The following is a 19,629-nucleotide window of genomic DNA, read 5'->3' as shown; positions in this document are numbered from 1 at the left end:
GGACACCTCCCAGGCCTGGCTCTGAAACCCCTTTTCTCGATCGATGATCTTGGGCACGTCCCTCCCTTTCTAGGCTTCAGTTTTTTTCATCTCTAAAATGGAGGTCACAGAACTCAAAGATCTCTAAGACTCCTCGTCGTTAGAATTCTAAAATCTTCTGATCCTACGAATAGACATAAAATAAAAACAAAATACAGTGATTTCTGGGGGAACAGAGTTAGCTTCCCAGTGACTTTGGGAATCAGGGAGGCAGCTCTTGAGGCAAGTCTTAAGTGAGCTGAGGATGCCAACAGACCTAGCTGAGAAGGGAGAGCAGTCCAGGCCTGCCACACTATCAGGAAGCAGGTTTGGCCACAAGGCAGTGCCTGAGGGCCAAGTGATTCACACAGCTGAAAACCAGCTCCTCCATGGGTGGAGATGAAATCCTAAAATCACTCCTCTTCTTGGCTGATGGTCTTTTTGCTTTTTGCCAGTTGACAAATTTGCTTCCCGCTCCCCTAATTGCCCCATGCACACCTATCTTTTTTTGTTTTTTATCTCTAGTCTGGAATTTGCATTCAGAACGTGCCAGCCTCTGCCACTTCCTAGCTGTGTGACTTTGGGCAAGTCACTTTACCTCTGTCTACAGCTGTGTCCTCAGTTCTAAAATGAGGATAATAATGAAGCTGTTTGATGTCTTGGTGGATTAAGAGCCAGGTCTAGAGATGGGAGGTCCTAGGCTAAAATCTGGCCTCAGACACTTAGCCGTGCAACTCTGGGCAAGATAGTTAACCTATTATATTTTAGAGATCAACGTGCAGCAGCTAGGTGGCTCAGTGGATAGAGATTTTCAAATCTGGCCCTAGATACTTCCAAGCTGTGTGACCTTGGGCAAGTTACTTAACCTCTGTCTGCCTCAGTTTCCTCAATTATAAAATGGGGATAATCTGGGGCAGCTAAATGGCTTGGATAAAAAGACAAGCTTGGAGACAGATGTTCCCACGTTGAAATCTGGCCCCAGATACTTCCCAATCAAAATTGATACTAAGAAGGTAAAAGCTTTAAAAAAAAAATGGGACTTGAATCTGGGTCTTCTAGGCTGCAAGGCAATCTCTATCCATCATACCACATTTCTTCTTGATACTGCCTTCCTCCAAGAGTTAGTTTGAGGATGGAGAAAGGCTTTTCTAATACTAAAACTGATGAATATAAAATATTAATTTTATGTTACATTATATATTATTATATAATAGTATATCTTATATTCTTTTATTATATACCATATTATATATTGTTATATATGAATATTATATATTATATAAAAAATAATATAAAATAAAATAATGTAAAGTACAGATAGATTCTCATTTCATATTGCTAAAGTCCATTGCCGTCGATCACTCCCCCTCCTTTTGAGCCAACATTGATTATAAGGGATGCCAGCAGTGCAGAAAGGGGGGAGATGAGAAAAGAGAAGCTGCCCACTTCTTCCCCGCAAGGGTCTCAGACGCTATTTTTTCTTTTTTGTTTGTTTGTTTTTTTGTTTTTCTTTTCCCAGAAGCTATTTTTTAAAGCTGTCTATATTACACACACACTTCTATGTAAATATAGTTGCTTTGCAGTGCTCGGCGCTTAGTCAGACATCGGAGACACCAGGGTCATCATCCTCTGATTCCCATCGTCCTTTCCTCCTGATTTTTGTCTTGCTGCTGAACTTTGATGACTCTGGAAGAGAGAACTTCAAGTGATTCTACCTCATTGAAATCCAATTCCTGCCCAAGTCAAGACATCACCTTGTGATGTCATCAGTCCTCTTCCAAGGTCTAAAAACACCACGAACATTCACATATGTACGGAGGCAGTTATACCTCTATCCCCTACCTGGTCTCTCTGCCAGTCCATTCTGGGCTCCCCAGACGAATCCATCGCCTCAAATTTTCAATTTCCTTGTGTCGTCCCCTGGCATCAGAGTCTTCCTCAAATCTACCACTCCACTTGCTGTACTTCTTTCCCAATCCAGGTGAAACCTTACTTCATCAGAAAAACCTTTAAACAACCTTCCTTTCCATCTCTTTGGTATTATTATATCAACATTCTCATTATTTTTCCTTCTTAATTCAAACAGAATTTCTTTCTGTTCCGAGGAGCAATAAACTACAGCATCTTCGGCTTGTTTTAGCGATAAACTACAGCATCTTCGGCTTGTTTTAGCGATAAACTACAGCATCTTCGGCTTGTTTTAGTGATAAACTACAGCATCTTCGGCTTGTTTTAGCGATAAACTACAGCATCTTCGGCTTGTTTTAGCGATAAATTACATCTTCAGCTTGTTTTAGCGATAAACTATAGCATCTTCGGCTTATTTTAGCGATAAACTACAGCATCTTCAGCTTGTTTTAGCGATAAATTACATCTTCAGCTTGTTTTAGCGATAAGCTATAGCATCTTCGGCTTGTTTTAGCGATAAATTACATCTTCGGCTTGTTTTAGCAATAAACTACAGCATCTTCGGCTTGTTTTAGCGATAAATTACATCTTCAGCTTGTTTTAGCGATAAACTATAGCATCTTCGGCTTATTTTAGCGATAAACTACAGCATCTTCAGCTTGTTTTAGCGATAAATTACATCTTCAGCTTGTTTTAGCGATAAACTATAGCATCTTCGGCTTGTTTTAGCGATAAATTACATCTTCGGCTTGTTTTAGCGATAAACTACAGCATCTTCGGCTTATTTTAGCGATAAACTACAGCATCTTCAGCTTGTTTTAGCGATAAACTACAGCATCTTCGGCTTGTTTTAGCGATAAACTATAGCATCTTCGGCTTATTTTAGCGATAAACTACAGCATCTTCAGCTTGTTTTAGCGATAAACTACAGCATCTTCGGCTTGTTTTAGCGATAAACTATAGCATCTTCGGCTTATTTTAGCGATAAACTACAGCATCTTCAGCTTGTTTTAGCAATAAACTACAGCATCTTTGGCTTGTTTTAGCGATAAACTACAGCATCTTTGGCTTGTTTTAGCGATAAACTACAGCATCTTTGGCTTGTTTTAGCGATAAATTACATCTTCGGCTTGTTTTAGCGATAAACTACAGCATCTTCGGCTTGTTTTAGCGATAAATTGCATCTTCAGCTTGTTTTAGCGATAAACTACAGCATCTTCAGCTTGTTTTCATATGACCTAACCAGAGCTAAGAATTTTTAAAGAAAGTTTTATCATATCTTAAAATGTAAGAATTATCCTTAGCTCAGGGTCTTATAAAAAGCAGGCCCAGAGCTAGCATTTTTGGCCATTCCCTGGTCTGTGATCCCTGCAAAATATACCTATTTTTTTTGTTTTGTTTTTTGTTTTTTTTTAACCGATTTAAAGATTTGCAGGTAATTATAGAAATAGCTGGTATTTTGGTAGGGCTCTAAGGTGCCTTATAAATAGCTCTTTTTATTTCATCCTCACAACAATCCTGGGAGGTAGGTGCTGTTCTTTGTTTTACAGATAGGGAAACTGAGGCAGATCAGATAAATGACTTACCCAATAGTCACACAGCTAATAACTGTGTGAAGCAAAATTTAAACTCCCTTCTTCCAGACTCCAAGTCTATCTGCTGTACCACCAGCTGCCTTTCATAAATATTTGTCAAAAATTGAGTACCTTTACAGAGCAGAGACCCTTTCTTTTCCTTTCTTTTTATCTTCTAGCCTATTTAGAATGGTGCTCAGCAGGCAGTCCATTCTCACTAAATTTCCTTTAATTTCATAGAATCAGAATCTCTGTGCTCTGGAAGTTCATCTCATCCTATTCCTATGGGGAACATGGCCTACTCTTAGAATATCCTTGACAGTTGATCATTTGGCTTCCACTTAAAGACTTTCTCTTAGAGGAAGCTCATTACCTTTTCTGAAACACACTCCACTTTTGAACAGTTCCAGTGGGTAGAAAATGCTTCCTTAAGCTGAACCCAAACCCACCTCTCCATTGGAACTTTCCATTGGTCATAGAACTGCCCCCTGGGGAAAGCAGATTAAGTCCAGTCCCTGTCTCACAAAACAGTCCTTCAGTTATTTGAAGATATCTATCCTCTGTCTTCTCACTAACTTGCCTCTGCTCCATCCTAAACATCCCTGGATCCTTCAGCTAGCCTTTGTATACTCAGGCTGAAGGCCCCCACTCTCCTGGTTGCTCTCCTCCAAACACATTCCCAGTTGTCAGTGCCCTTCCTAAAACATGGTACCAAGAACTTATCGCAGTATACCAGCTGGGTTCTGACCAAAGCAGACTGTAGTGGAGCTGTCTGTCAGCCAGTAAATAAACAGTTTTTTTTGTAACCGAGGTACAAGATTTTATATTTGTTTACTGCCTAGCACAATCCCTGGCACATAGGCACTTAATAAATGTGTGAGTGATTGATCGATTCATTCATTTTCCTCTATTAGACTTGACCCATTGTTTGAGGCCTGTTGAAATTATTTTGTATCCTAATTCTGTCATCCACAAGTCAAAACCATCCATCTTTGCTCCAGGCCTAAATTTCTCCTCCTGACAATAACACCAAAATGCTCTTTGAAGCACTGTGCTATTTTCTTTTCATGACATCATCCTCAAAGATGAGGGATGGATGCTTGGCAGCATTAATTACCTTTTAGCAACCGTGATCAGTTACTTGAAAAATCAGGTAAGGAAGGAAAGGATTGATTTCTAGACCATATTATGCAGCCACTGAGGGGCAAAATGAGAATATTATAATGTATATTCTTGATTTAGTATGGAAGCCTTTGATATGTAGGAGAGTTCTCTTCAGCAGAAAAGATTCAGATTATCTGATGGGAGCTTTTACATGTATGTCAACATGGTTATCCCCTTCCCATCTTTCCCTCCTCTTTGAGAAAAGAAAGGCTCTCTCTGAAACTGATTACAAAATTTACTGTTTGCTGGATCCATCTCTCTTATCATCCCTAAAGAGACCTCACTCTCACTCGCTACACTGATAGCATCTGCTTTTCCCTGATTCTGCTACCCACCATCTATGGAACCTTGGCCAAATCCCGTAACCTCCCTAGACCTCTGTTTCCTCATATAAGATAAAATGATTGGATGGATGGTCTCTGAGATCCCATCCAGCTCTAGAGCTGGGATCCTGTAAGTGAAGCTTTCATGGCTTCCTTTCCTTTTAACTTTGTAAAAATTAAATCTCTAATAAAAATATTATATTTTAAGAGATTTATTAAGGATCATTAGAAATCAAGAAATAAAGAAGATACAAAATAAAGACTACATGCCCATGGCTGATCAGCCAGTTCAAACACCTGCCTTACCACCACCAAGCTCGGGACAGGAAGTAAAAAAAGGTGGGACCCTTCACGTCCTTCCCTAATATCCCCTGCCAACAGGAAGTATGTAAGGGCAGGAAGTCAGTGGGCTCCTGGGTAATGTAGTTCTTTTTTTAGGGTAACAGATTTTCAATTATACAACTTCCAATATATTTTGTTCTTTCCTACCTTAAAAAAAATACTTTCACTTGACTCCTAGTTAATCCTTAGCTATCATATACCCTCTCTTCTTTCTGTAGCTCCCCCTACCTCAATATGTGGGCTTCACCTCACTTCTTCCATTTCCCAATCTCCAAGTAGGGAATCCTTGGTAATCTTTGCGAGAGCAATGGGAATAAAAGCCATATTACAAGGATTCCCCTCAATTGTCTCCTTGTCATATCCGATAGTTGATCTTTTATCAGGCCTCATCTTCCCAAATCTTTTGTGAAAATATAACATTGCAATAGATAGAGAGCCATACCTTGAGATGGAAGGTCCTGGGTTCAGATTTGTTCTCAGACACTTTCTAGCCGTGTAACCCTGGACAGGGCACTTTGTAACCCTGGGAAATCCTTACTACTCTTCTGTCTCAGAACCAATACTTAGTATATATTCTAAGACAGAAGGTAGGGTTGTTTTTTGTTTTTTTTTTTAAGAGAAAGAGAGAGACAGACAGAGACAGAGAGAGACACAGGGAGGAAAGAAAGAGAGAAGGGGAGAAAGGAAGGAAGGAAGGAAGGAAGGAAGGAAGGAAGGAAGGAAGGAAGGAAGGAAGGAAGGAAGGAAGGAAGAAAGAAAGAAAGAAAAAAAGAAAGAAAGAAAGAAAGAAAGAAAGAAAGAAAGAAAGAAAGAAAGAAAGAAAGAAAGAAAGAAAGAAAGAAAGAAAGGAGAAAAAGAAGGAAGGAAGCAAGAGAAAGAAAGAAAAAGGAAATAAAGAAGGAAGGGAAAGAAAGAGAGAGAAAGGAAGAAAAGAAAGAGAGGAAGGAAGGAAGAAAAAGAGAGGAAGGAAGGAAGGAAGGAAGGAAGGAAGGAAGGAAGGAAGGAAGGAAGGAAGGAAGGAAGGAAGGAAGGAAGGAAGGAAGGAAGGAAGGAAGGAAGGAAGTTAGTTGACAACTTTAGAAAGTATCTCATTTGGTTTCTATGAAACTTTATTTTGTTGAGTCTCTTAATCCTCTGACCAGTTCTTATTTCCTTGCCACCTCCTCTTCTATTTTTGTCTCTGGAGTCAGAAGAACTGGGTTCAAATGCTGTCTTGAGGGGGGTCTATTACCTTTGTGACCTTGGACAAGTCTCTTACCTTCCCTAAGCCTCTGTTTCCTCAACTATAAAATAAGGGATTGGTGAGGCCCCCCTCCAGCTCCAGATCTGTGATTCCATAACCCACCACTCTCGCTTCTCGCTGAAGTGATTAAGAATTATTCTAGTTCCATATTTCCAGCTGCTTGTCAGATACCTCCAGAAGAATGTATTAAGGATATATTTTTAACATACATAGATACATATACTAAACATGTAGTATATGTATCTGGGGAGAATCTTTAGGACGTTTATAGGATCAGATATTTAGAATGAGAAGGCTTCTTCAGCTCAGCTCAGTGTATAGTCTACAAAGTGCTCTCCCAACCACTCACCATAGTGCAAATGTCATCCCTCTTTTAAAGCAGATGAAAATACTCTGGGGATTAGAGAGGTTGAGGGCTGGCCTCAGGCCCATAGTAGAGCTGGGATCCATCCGACGTCTCCCGATGCCAAAGCTGGGGCTCTTCCCACCCACATGACACTGCCTTTACGGGGCAAACAAGACTTGGGCAAAGGAAGGGAGAGAGAAGGCACAGAAGGCCCTTCCTAGCAGCCCTATCTCTGTTCCCCAAAATCCCCTGCCCTTTCCCCTCCCCCTAGCATTTTAAATGACCCCCCCCCAATCTGGGCCATGGGTGGGTGGGATTATATGAGCTGAATAAAGATGGTCAGGACTGAAATGGTCAAGCACATCCTTTAGAAAACAGCTTTCAGGGGCAGCTAGGGAGCATAGTGGATATAGAGCACCAGGCTTAGAGTTGGGAGGATCGAGGTTTCCTATATTTGTGACCCTGGACAAGTCACTTAACCCCTTTGCCCAGCCCTTATTACTCTTCTGCCTTACAACTAATACACATTAGTTCTAAGACAGAAGGTAAGGTTTGACAAGAGGGGGAAAAAAAGGGGGGGGGGGGATACCGTCTGTAACCAGTCTGAGATATTTCTAAAGCACACAGCGCAAAGCCTGGCATGTAGTAGGCACATCATTAATATTTATTCCCTTCCTTACCAGGCTTATACTAGACATCTCTCCAACTTGAGAGAACCTGAGGACCTCAGTAAAATAGGAATAATAATAATAATAATAGCACTTAACTTCTCAGGGTTGTGAGGATTAAATGGGAAAATGTGTGTAAAGTATTTCGTGAACCATTCTGTTCTATGTGAATGTCAATGGTTATTGTTAAGGAGAGAGGGGTCTGGATGGGGCCTGGAACTTCATTGGCATGCAGAGCTCCCAGAGGATGTGACTCCCTCTTCCAAAGAAAGCTGGCCCGTTCTCCACCCCAGAGAGAGTTGCCTGGAACCCTAAGAGAATAAGTAACTTGTCCAGGGCAGCAGAGCCAGTGCTGGAGCCCAGCTTGTCCTGCCTCTGAGCCTGGTCCTCTGCCTCTGCCTCCCTCCATTGTTTCCATAGCTGTTGGTAGGGTTAGAGCTTGCCAGAGCATGGGTTCTGCTGCCATTGTCTTTGGAAACCCACACGATGAGGAAGGATGAGAAGACAGTTTTCCTATTTAAATAAAATAGCAGAGACACCTTTTTTTAGGCCCTGCTCTTTGGAAGGCATTGTGCTAGGCATTATGGGTGTGTAAAGAACTATGAAGCTGAGTTCCAACCCTCCAGGATCGCAGCATTTAATGGAACACAACTTGTCAACATGAAAGGTTAAACCTCAAAGGGCTCTACAAATAGTAGGTTGGCCAAGATCAACCGCCAAAAAACAAGATGGTGGTAGAGGAGGTACTGTGAGCCGTGCTTCAGAAACAATTTGACTCCCAGAGCTGATTTACTAATTGACCTGCTCACTCTTGGAACTGAGGCCTCTAATCCACTGTCATTAAGCATCAGATTTAAAGTTGGGGGTTTTATTCCATTAGTGAAGATACCTTTATAGTGATATATTCATATTCTCTGTCTCTCTATTCCCCTTCCTTCTTCTCTGTCTGTCTGTCTCTCTCTTACTTTCTCATCCTCTCTCTCTCCCTCTCTCTCTCTTCCTCTCTCTTTCCCTCTCTCCTCATCTCTCTCTCCCTCTCCTCCTCATCTCTCTCTCCTCACCTTCCTTCTTCTCTCTCTCTCCCCCCTCCTCTTCTCTCTTTCTCCCTCTCTCCTCACCTTCCTTCTTCTCTCTTTCCCTCTCTCCCCATCTCTCCTCTTTCTCCTTCTCCTCCTCTTCTCTTTCTCTTTCTCTCTCTCTCCTTACCTTCTGTCTTTTCTCTCTCTCTCTCCCCTTCTCCTCCTCTTCTCTCTCTCCCTCTCTCCTCACCTTCCTTCTCTCTCTCTTTCCCTCTCTCTCCCCCCTCCCCATCTCTCTCCTCTCTCGCCCTCTCCTCCTCTTCTCTCTCTTTCTTTTTTCCCTCTCTCCTCACCTTCCTTCTTCTCACACTCTCCCTCTCTCCCCCCCTCCATCTCTCTCCTCTCTCGCCCTCTCCTCCTCTTCTCTCTCTCCCTCTCTCCTCACCTTCCTTCTCTCTCTCTTTCCCTCTCTCTCCCCCCTCCCCATCTCTCTCCTCTCTCGCCCTCTCCTCTCTCCCTCTCTCTCTCCCCCCTCCCCATCTCTCTCCTCTCTCTCCCTCTCCTCCTCTTCTCTCTCTTTCTTTCTCCCTCTCTCCTCACCTTTCTCTCTCTCTCCATGTCTCTTCCCCTTCTCCCCCCTTTCCCCCACCGTACACCCCCTTCTAACTAACAGCATGTGTTTGCAGTGTGGCTGACGAAGGTTAGCGTCTCAGCCGGTGGCTGTAGCACAGAGCAAAACTGAACATCCCCCATTGGAATCAAACTCATGACCTTGGCCTGATTTGCACAGGACTCTCCTCCCCTGGTCTAATCAGAATTGCTGACTGCAGAGCATCGCACCAGCCTAACAGAGCTCGGTATTCATGAGCATCCCCACGAGACCCCGGCAGAATGGAGGCTCTGGGGCGGCCCATCTCTTCTCAGTGGGGCATGGGGAGAGCCGTGTCTCGGGCGTCGCGTGCCGTTGGTAAGAACCCGCTGGCCCTTGTGTTTCAGGTACGGTGGTTGCAGAAAGCAATGGCTCTGATGGGCTGGAGAGTCTGAGTGACACCCAGATGTCCGAAGAGATGTTGGCTCTGGTGGATGAATTTGAGAACGCCTGGCCTCTCGAAGCCTTTGAAGGCGCGCTCGAGGTCAAAGGGCGGCGAATGGACTTGCAGGGGATCCGGGTCCTGAAGAAAGGCCTTCAGGATGGAGTGGCCAGCTCTTCCTGCTTTGGCGACTGTGGAGATGACGACGATGATGAGACAGAATGGGTAAGAAGCAGCCAACTCAGGGCAACGTTTGAGACGTGCACGGGGGGTGGCTCCCTTCTGTTTCTAACAGAATATCTCGGTATACGTCTCATACAACTCTTAGCCTTCAGTGAAGGGTGAAATGAGACGCTTATGAGGTCAGGAACACGTGTCAGCACCATGGGGGAGGTGCGATGTTGGAGCTGTGGGAGCAGGAACTCAGCTGTTCCCAGTCGTGTTGCTGGAGGAAATTGTCATTCAGTCATTCATTTGTCACTCTGTGGATTGTACTGTCTGTGGGGTTTTCTTGGCAGAGACACTAACGTGGTCGCCATTTGCTTCTTCTGTAGATTACAGAGTAACTTGACCAGGGTCACATAGCTAATAAATGTCTGAGGCCAGATTTGAACTCGGGTCTCCTGACTCCAATTCCAACTGCCTGTAAGGCATTAGATGAAAATCAAACAAACAAAAAAAATCAAGGAGAGATGACCATTCCAGATTTGTCTTTCTAAATATTCCTTACACTGTAACTGCATTGCTGAAATAAAAAATGAAACCCCTCCGACAGCACAGTGTGCCTCCAGACACTGTTCCCTTTTGTATCTGTCTGCATTCTTAGGGTTGTCCATCCCTGGGAAAATCTCGCACATCTGGCTGGGCTGAAAGTCACCTGAGTTCTCAAGCGGAGAACATCAAAGGGCCCAGCGGGGATGGTTCTCTGTCACGAGGCCAGGGACAGCAGCACCCTTGATAAAACCTTCTGAGCCCTTCCTTGGCTTTGTCGGAGGTCATAGAACCTCCATGCAATCCAGGCTCAAGATTCATTTAATAAAGATTGCACATACCTGGATACCTTAGTCTCTCTTCTGTTAGGTCTCTTAATAAATGTCCCAGTGCCGCTTTGGCTTTGGCCTCATTGCATTAAATATTCTCTCTTTGGTAATCTTAACAGAGGGAGAAAACAATGACTAATTATTTCAGATTTCACAGGCCTTGCTTTACTTCCCAGCATCCTTTCCCTAAGTCAGCCGTCCACTCCCCAGGAGACCCTGAGCCGCTGCTCTCATTTATCCTTGTGCTTTCCTTTCTCAGATCACATTCCAGGTGAAACGTTTAAAGAAACCCAAGGTAGAAAGCTCGGACTCTCAGGAACCACCTGGGAAAAACAACGAGGAGCAGATTCAGGCAGAAAATGAACACCGCTTTCAAAAGACTCTGGAAATTAGTGGCCCCAAGATACCAGCCCCTGGACCAGCAGGTAAAAGCATCTTCGTTCTCTAGGTCTCCGGTCTCATCTATCATATTTACTGTTCAAATCAGCCATCGCAGGGAAAGCTACAACAAGAAAGATTTCAGCCTGTGAGAACAAATGTTACTCCGCATTCTGTACCTGTGCTTACAACTAGCTTTTTAAACTCGGTTCTTTATTTACATGCATTTTCACCATTTTATTGTGTGGCCACATTTGGCATCTGGACCAAAAGACAAGTCGGCCTTCTGTTCCCTTTTACATGATGGTTTTATGTTTCAGTTTTTCCCCCAATCTGAAATAATACCTTCTCTTATGGTCTCTCCTTTTTCAAATCAATTAATTAATCACTCAGTAAATATTTATTAAGGACCAATTATGAAAGCAAAGGTCCTGCCTTTAGAGAGCTTATAGTCTAATGGTGGAGCCAACCTGGAAATAACTATATGCAAACTGTTGAGGATAAATTAAAGGAAATGAGCTCAAGGAGGGCACTAGAATTAAGGAAGAGGGGAGAGACGAGGTCCTACTCATCCTTAAGCCAATGGCCCTATGATAGAGTTGCTTTAAGAAAGGTTATCTTTATCTTTCTAAAGGCATCTTTACTAAATCAGATTTGGTGCCATCAAATAACTCCATTATATTTCATTTGTATTTTGCTTTGATGTAGTCTTTTCAACAGGGAGGAAAAGTCTTCTTTTAGGCATTTGATGCTTGGTTGGTGATTGTCCTTCATACTCAGAGGACCAAAATGACATCACTATGTCAGGGTCGACGTACAGTACGTCCAACTGTAGCTGATCAGACCATTGAAAACTTTGAAGTCTCTCCTGGAGATCGAGCTCAAATAGTCCCTTTGCACATTTGGGATGGAGTTGTCTAAATATGCACATTTTGCATTTCTTTTGAGCAACTGCAATTCTGCTTTGCTCCTGGAGCAAAGGGCCTTCTTTGAGGAGGGGGCGCCATGCAGGATAGTCCTATGCCAGTGTTCTCCAGAGAGACCTCGAAAGCATCCTTCTTCTTACCTCTCTGAGTGCTTGCCTTGTGTGAGTCTTCCTTAAAGTAATCTTTTAGGCATATATACGTTGGATATTCAGGCATGGCCAACTCACTAGAGTTGTATTCTCTGCAGTAAAGTCTGAAAATTGATCCCTAGAGAGATGAGATGAATTACCTTAGATCAGGAGAGAGGAGAGACTAGAAGCCTGATCTCCTAAAAGCCGCTACGGGTCATTTCGCTATACCAGGTGACAAGAACTAATAAAGGGAATGACGTCCAAGAACAAATATAAAAGTATAATATACGTACTTATACCAGTAGTATTGGAAAGACTAGAACCACCAGAATGATCTGAGATTTGCAAAAATGCCAAAGACAACAAAAAGGGAATAAGAGGGAATCAAAGTGAGTTGGGAGTGCAGTGGAGCCGTGTTTACACCAAGACAAAGAGCAAGAGAAAGGCTGCTCCACTGTTTGGGAAAGATGGTTTAATGTCAACTTTAGTTCCACTTTATCCACTGAGGAAAAAGATATTCAAACTGGAAAGAATAATTTATTAAGAAGTATTTGAAACCAAAGCTAGAAGAACAGATAATTTTTTAAATCACCAAGTTGCGTTAAATCAGTTCAAGTCTCTTGGCTCAAGAGAATAACTCTTAGGGTGTTGAGAAATACATTTGCAAATGTGCCTGTAGAATCATTGTTGGCCCTTTTTGCAAAATCACAATAAAGGGCAGCTGGTAGCCCAATGGATTGAGAGCCAGGCCTAGAGATGGGTTCAAAAGTGGCCTCAGAAATGTTCTAAATTGACTAAATAAAATTTTCCCCAAAAAAAGTGGCCTCAGACACTTCCTAGTGTAAAGATTAAAATGTAGGGAAACTGAGGCAGGTAGAAATTAGTTTCTCTCTGCAAGGAGTATTATATTTTTATGAGGTTTATTAAAGGTTAAGGATTAAAGAAAATACAGAATAAGAAAGCACACGCCTAGGCCAGAGAGGCCTAGACAAGATCTCATTTCACATCATGAAAGAGACGCATCTGCTTCAAAATGGAAGTCCAAAAGAGACCAAGCCTATTCACAACCAGGTTTAAATACCCCATCTCGCTCTCGGCCCAGGTGAGAATTCAGTGAGATTAGAGGGCATTCTGGGGAAGTGGAGCAAGGATTTCTGGGGATTGAAGTCCTGGATTCAAGTCTATTTTTACACTAGTTGTGTGACCCTGGGCAAGAAACTTAACCCCAATTGTCTGGTCCTTACTGCTTTTCTGCCTTTGAACCAATATTTAGTATTGACTCTTAAGATAGAAGATAAGGATTTTTTTTTAAAGAAAGAAAAATGAGGATAAATGAAAGGAGGGAAAGGTAGATTTTAGAAATTACAGATTAGTAAACTGGGCATTGATCCTGTCAAAGAAAAGATAAGATTTAGAGTAGATTATTAAACAAATGACTTTGAGTCCTTGGAGGAGGAGAAGGATGAGCGTTAATCTCTACAATGGGTTCAAGAAAACAAGTCATTTCTAATCTTGATCCTGAGCTATTATAGGACAAACAATAAAAATACTTTCCTTCTCTCCATAGAGAAGTGGGAAGGGACCAGAGAGGTGGGGAGCTATGGTTATGTACTGTCTGTACTTTCAGAGAGTTTTCTTAACTGGAAAAAATATTGGGTTAGAAGGGTGGCCTATAAGAAGAAAGGCATCACTTTTTTAAATTAACCCAATTTTCAGTTTTCTGTTGGTTTAGGATTTTTAAAATGTTATACAGATCAATTAGATTAGCAGTATGCCTTGATTTGAGTAAGACATTTTACAAAATATTTCCTGATGCCATTGAAAATAGTTATGTTGATGGAACAGTAGGTTTGCAGTTGCATTTGGCTGAGCAAGCTTACCCATCAGTGTCCTCAAGGAGGGAAGTGTCCAGTAGTATGCAGCAAGGCTCTGTGTATAACATCTCTGTTTTAACATTTTAATTAGTGAGTTGGGGGAAGAACATCGAAAACTCATTTTTCAAATGGACAGAATTCCCAAAGCCAAGAAAAATAAACCGATATATCCCATTATAGAATCAGAATTTTTACATTTTGATTTTAGATTTCAGTAGATTTACAGGAATGGACTGTCACTGAGAATTTTGTTTTCAAGCAAAAGTGGCATTATTGAAACAACCCAAAAAGTTAAGAAAAAAGCAAAGAACAGATAGATACCTTACAGATACCTCACAGTGTGTATGATAACTTTCCTAAAAATCCAGTGACTTTTTCCAATCATGAGACAGATCATTATTAAAGATTAGAACTAAAAATTACAGTGTTATTTGATGATCTCAGTGCTGGGGAGTAGTACTGAATTGATTGATTGATTATAAGCCTGACATTAACTATTGAAAGGTTTAATATTTTCCAAAACATAAACAATGCTAACAGAAGGAATCCAGAAAACATAATCTTTTAAACTTAAAAAAAAAAGTTTTCAAAAATACATGCAGAAACTATTTTTAACAGTTTTTATCTGACATTTTGCAATTCAGATTCTCTGCCTCACTCCTTCCCCTCCTCCCTCCCTGAGGCAGCCAATAATCTGATATGGCTCATACCAATGCTGTCATATAATATGTATTTCCATATTCCTCATGCTGGGAAAGAAGATGCAAATTGTACATACAAGAAAAAACTCATGAAGGAAATAAAATAAAGATGGCATGTTTTGATCTGCAGTCTGACTCCGACGGCTCCTTCTTTGACTCATCATGAGTCCTTTGGAATTATCCTGGAAACTTGCATTGTTGATAATAGTTTAGTCCTTCACAATTGATCATCCTACAATATTTCTGTTACTGTACGCATTGTCCTCCTGGTTCAGCTCATTTCGCTTTGCATCCGTTCATATAAGTCTTGCCAGATTTTTCTGAACTCACCCTGTTCATCATTTCTTGTGGTGCCATAATATTCCATTATAATCCAAAATACAAGTTATTCAGCCTAATTAATGGACAACATTATAATCCAAAATACAAGTTATTCAGCCTAATTTATGGACAACATTATAATCCAAAATACAAGTTATTCAGCCTAATTTATGGACAACATTATAATCCAAAATACAAGTTATTCAGCCTAATTAATGGACAACATTATAATCCAAAATACAAGTTATTCAGCCTAATTAATGGACAACATTATAATCCAAAATACAAGTTATTCAGCCTAATTTATGGACAACATTATAATCCAAAATACAACTTATTCAGCCTAATTAATGGACAACATTATAATCCAAAATACAAGTTATTCAGCCTAATTTATGGACATCCCCCCAGTTTCCAATTTTTTGTGTCTACAAAAAGAGGTACCATAAATAATATTTTTTATACAAGTAGGTCCTTAATCTCTAGAAAGTATAACTAAAGAGAATGAATTCTTGTGTCAGAAATTGAAGACGCTAAGAAACACAGATAGTGACTTCATCACTGCCACCAGTGGAAGACAAGGGCTTTGGAAGAGAGATGAAAATTTGGGATATGAATAACTGGTTACAAGTATAGTCTGGAAAAGGGATTATTGAGGTTAAAATATAGGAGTGATGAATTCCTGCCAAGGCTAGGAGTATAAACCTAACAAGGGCTGAGCTATAGATAGATATGTGTGTGTGCGTGTGGGTGCACACATGCGTATGTGTGAGGAATTTTTTATCTAATAGTCAAAAATCTAGTCAAATAGGCTTTTAAAATGTAAAGGGGGGTGGGGGGGGGGGACTGGGTAGCTCAGTGGATGGAGAGCCAGGTCTAGAGACAGGAGGTCCTATGTTCAAATCTGGCCTCAGACACTTCCCAGCTGGGTGACCCTGGGCAAGTCACTTGACCCCCATTGCCTAGGCCTTACCACTCTTCCACCTTGGAACCAATACACAGTATTGACTCCAAGACAGAAGGTAAGGGTTTAAAAAAAAACATTGATAGGGAAATTCACAGAAGGCAAAAATCCAAGAAAGTGTGCAATAAAATATATGGCCTCAGATGTCTATTCCCATATGTATAAAATATGAATAACAAGGAAAATAAATTGTCCTAAAATAAGGAGGTAAATCTGACCTTGTAGAAATCTCCTGAGGCTTAATGGAATGGGACCCCTCTGGCTTTTTAAGGGATATACTTTTTTGTTTTTGTTTTTTAATTAGGAATGCTCTTACTGTGTGCCAGGCATGTACTAAACTCCAGGAATACAAAGGCAAGAAAGAAAAGAGCTCCTGTCCTCAAGGGGCTTATATTCAGAAAAACAATGTGCACACATATAAGAAAAGCAAAACACATCCAAAGCAAATACAAAGTAATTTTTTTTTAATCCTTACCTTCTGTCTTAGTATCAGTTCTAAGACAAGTAAGAGCTAGACAATTGGGATTAAGTGACTTCCTGGGAGGCACACAACTAGGAAGTATCCAAGGCAAGATTTGAGCTCGGGTCCTCCCGACTCCAGACCTGATTATCTACTGAACTACCCAGCTGCACCTAAAAAAAGATAATTTCACTAAGAGAGAAACAACTAGGATGATGAAGAAAGTCTTCATGAAGTTTGCACTTGAGCTGATCTAAGCTTTGAAAAAAAACTAGAGATTCTAAAAAGCAAAAGCCCACTCAAGAAAGGCTGACTCTTAAGAAGATATATTCATATAAGGAGGTCTAGGAAGCATGGTGGTGAGCAGTCAACAGAAGCTGAACACAAGCCATTTGTCATCAGAATATGCCATAGATAGCACTGAAAGAGGAAATAGATGAAGAGTTTGGGAAGCAAAATAGTTAAAATCGTCTTGGCTTGCATTAGTGATCATTTCATTCTTCAGAAGATGGAGAGAAGCAACAAAAGAACCATGATGCTAGAACTAATTCTCCTCCACAATGAAGAACTGATTTCTTGGGTGGATGTGATGGGAACTCTAGCCATTCTAAGAAAAATAGATAAAAATAGACTGTCATGCACCCTAGATTTTTGAAGAAAAAAATTACAAAGGGTTCAGAGAAAAGATGAGTAGAACTTCATGGACACAAACTCTGCAGAAGTCCACTCAGGGAAAGCTCTCAAGAATGGCATTCTGAAGACTCAAAGAAAAATTATTCTGAGTAAAAAAAGAGGGAGTTGCCAAAGGAAATTATATGGCTATACAGGCAACCCACCAACCAACTTAGATTTTGCAAATGCATATGCAGAGACTGAAGGAGGGGCAGGTAAATAAGAGGATATATAAAGAAACATGACAAGATCCTCCTAGAACAGTGTCTGAAACTCTAAAACTCATAATGAGCTGAACCTGGCTAGCACAAATAAGAACAACAACAAAAAAATATGGATAGAAATGCTCATAAGGGATAGGTAAAATGATAATGCTCATTTTTTACTTTGCTTCTTTTTCCTCTTCCAAGAAGAAAAATCTTTGAACTAGAAAGAAAACAAAATGTTTAGTAGAGAGTCAAAACTCAAGATAAAAAGGAAGATAGTAAGGTCCAGAAGAACAGTATCTTAGGGTCCTGAAATAACTCATGGATACATTTGTTAAGTCACCAACAATGATCTTTAGAAGAATGCAGAGAATGAGAGAGAGAGAGAAAGAGAGAGATAGAGATAGAGAGAGAGAGAGAGAGAGAGAGAGAGAGAGAGAGAGAGAGAGAGAGAGAGAGAGAGAGAGAGAGAGAGAGAGAGAGAGAGAGCGCACAGTACTGGATTAGGGCAAATGTCTCTATTTTGATTGCCAAAAAAAAAAAGAGCAAGAGAGTAAATAGAATCTACAACCAAGTTAATGATCTTAACTTTGATCCTAAGGAACCAGTATGGTTTTACCAAGAAGAAGTTATGCCAGACTAACCTTTATTTTCTTTTTTGACAGGGTTATTAAACTAGGTAGGTGAGGGAAATGCTTTAGCTATAATATAATTAAATTTTAGTAAATAAATCATTTGACAAAAAGTTCATTATCTTATCCTTATGGAAAATATGGAAGGATATGGGAAAATAGTGATCTAGCTAAATGAATCCAAAATTGGTAGAATGGTTAAACCACACGGAGTGGTCATTAATGACTTTAAATCAGTTGGAAGGAAGTAGAGTGTGTCGTGATTCTGTCATTGGCCCTGTGCCTATTAATAGTGAACACTTTTAGCAATAACTTGGATAAAGATATCAATGATGTGTTCATCCTATTTGCAGATGACAGGAAGTGGATAGAAATAGGTAACACTTTGAATAACAGAATCAGAATCCAAATGATTTTAGTAGGGAATGAATCTAATAAGATAAAATTTAGTTGGAATTAATGTTTTACACGTGGATTAAAAAAACCAGCTTTTCAAGTACAAGATGGAAGAGGTATGACTAGATAGCAGCCTAGGGATTATTTTTAGTGACCATGTCAGTATGAACCAGCAGTGTGATACTTCAATAATCTAGTGGTTCTATGATTTCCTCAATGTGAGCACTCCCTCCAACAATGCTTATCTATACTGATCGATCATATATGGCTCATGTCCACAGCTCCATGGCCTCCCACCAAACTGCTTCAGACAGTCTAATATAGCGGTGACCATTCTTCCATTCTCATGACATGGTTTACTTACCAAAGAAGTCAGCAGGTTTTCCATCAACTATTCCTTGATCTTACTACATATCCTGCTGCCTTTTCTTTTTTGTGGTTCCCTTTTTTATTTTTTTAAATAATAAGCACCAGAATTTTTTTAAAACCTTTGATATCTTACTCTCTTGACAACAAATAATACCTTAATATTCTCAAAATTGCATTATCGCCAGCATGGTCCCTTCCTTTGTATATTGTAGTCTTCCTGCACTGTTTTCTTCAGTCTTATTTTTTGTCTTCTCAACATATTCAGGACTGTGATGATAGAATCTGAAAGATGGTGACAAAAATACTTAATTGTAAAAATTTCTGCAGGTCTTTTCCAATTTTGCTCTTTTGTTGTCTTTCTAGTTCCATCTTTAAATGTCTTTGAGATGGCTTTGCCTTTCCCCAAGCTTTCATTAAGTGTAGTTTTCCTTCCACTATTCTTCCCTGTTTTGTAGAGTTCACAATTTTCTATCATCCAGCTCTATAAAGAAGTTTATGTTCTAAACTAGCTTTGTATTTGGCCACCATCTCTCTGCTTAGCAAAGACATCAAGTGTTTGCTAGCCAACATGATTTCTAGGCTCTTGGTTTCCTCATGGCAATTATTTTATATCAATTAAACTTCTTTTAAAAATTACTATAATCGCCGTGTGACCCTAGGCCAGTCACTTCACCCCCATTGTCTAGTCTTTACCACAGTTCTGCTTTAAGATTAATATATAGATTCTAAGACAAAAGGTAAAGGTTTTAAAAACAAACCAGAGAGTTATTATAATCATTGTTGACATCCATTTTTAGATCTATTTCTCCTATTTTACATCACTTATTGAAATATCTTTGCTGTTTAAATAGGTTAGGTTGTAGTTGTTTAAATTACAAGCCATATCTTTTCCATAGTGTTTCATGGGAGTTAAAAAAACTAAT

General features: G+C 40.4%; 1 protein-coding gene across 3 annotated transcripts in view; it reads left to right on the top strand.

Moving 5' to 3' along the window:
* TTC17 (tetratricopeptide repeat domain 17) overlaps positions 1-19,629 on the top strand; it is a 124,189-nt gene that overhangs the window by 91,648 nt on the left and 12,912 nt on the right. For all 3 annotated transcript variants that reach the window (XM_007497340.3, XM_007497339.3, XM_007497341.3), the window contains 2 exons: positions 9,602-9,861; positions 10,936-11,101. In XM_007497340.3, coding sequence (XP_007497402.1) covers positions 9,602-9,861; positions 10,936-11,101 — 426 coding nt within the window. The remainder of the gene's footprint in view (positions 1-9,601; positions 9,862-10,935; positions 11,102-19,629) is intronic.

Source organism: Monodelphis domestica, chromosome 6, assembly GCF_027887165.1.
Source record: "Monodelphis domestica isolate mMonDom1 chromosome 6, mMonDom1.pri, whole genome shotgun sequence".
Classification (NCBI taxonomy): Eukaryota; Metazoa; Chordata; class Mammalia; order Didelphimorphia; family Didelphidae; genus Monodelphis; species Monodelphis domestica.
The sequence above is the reverse complement of the archived record's forward strand: the minus strand, read 5'-3'. Positions and strand labels throughout refer to the sequence as shown.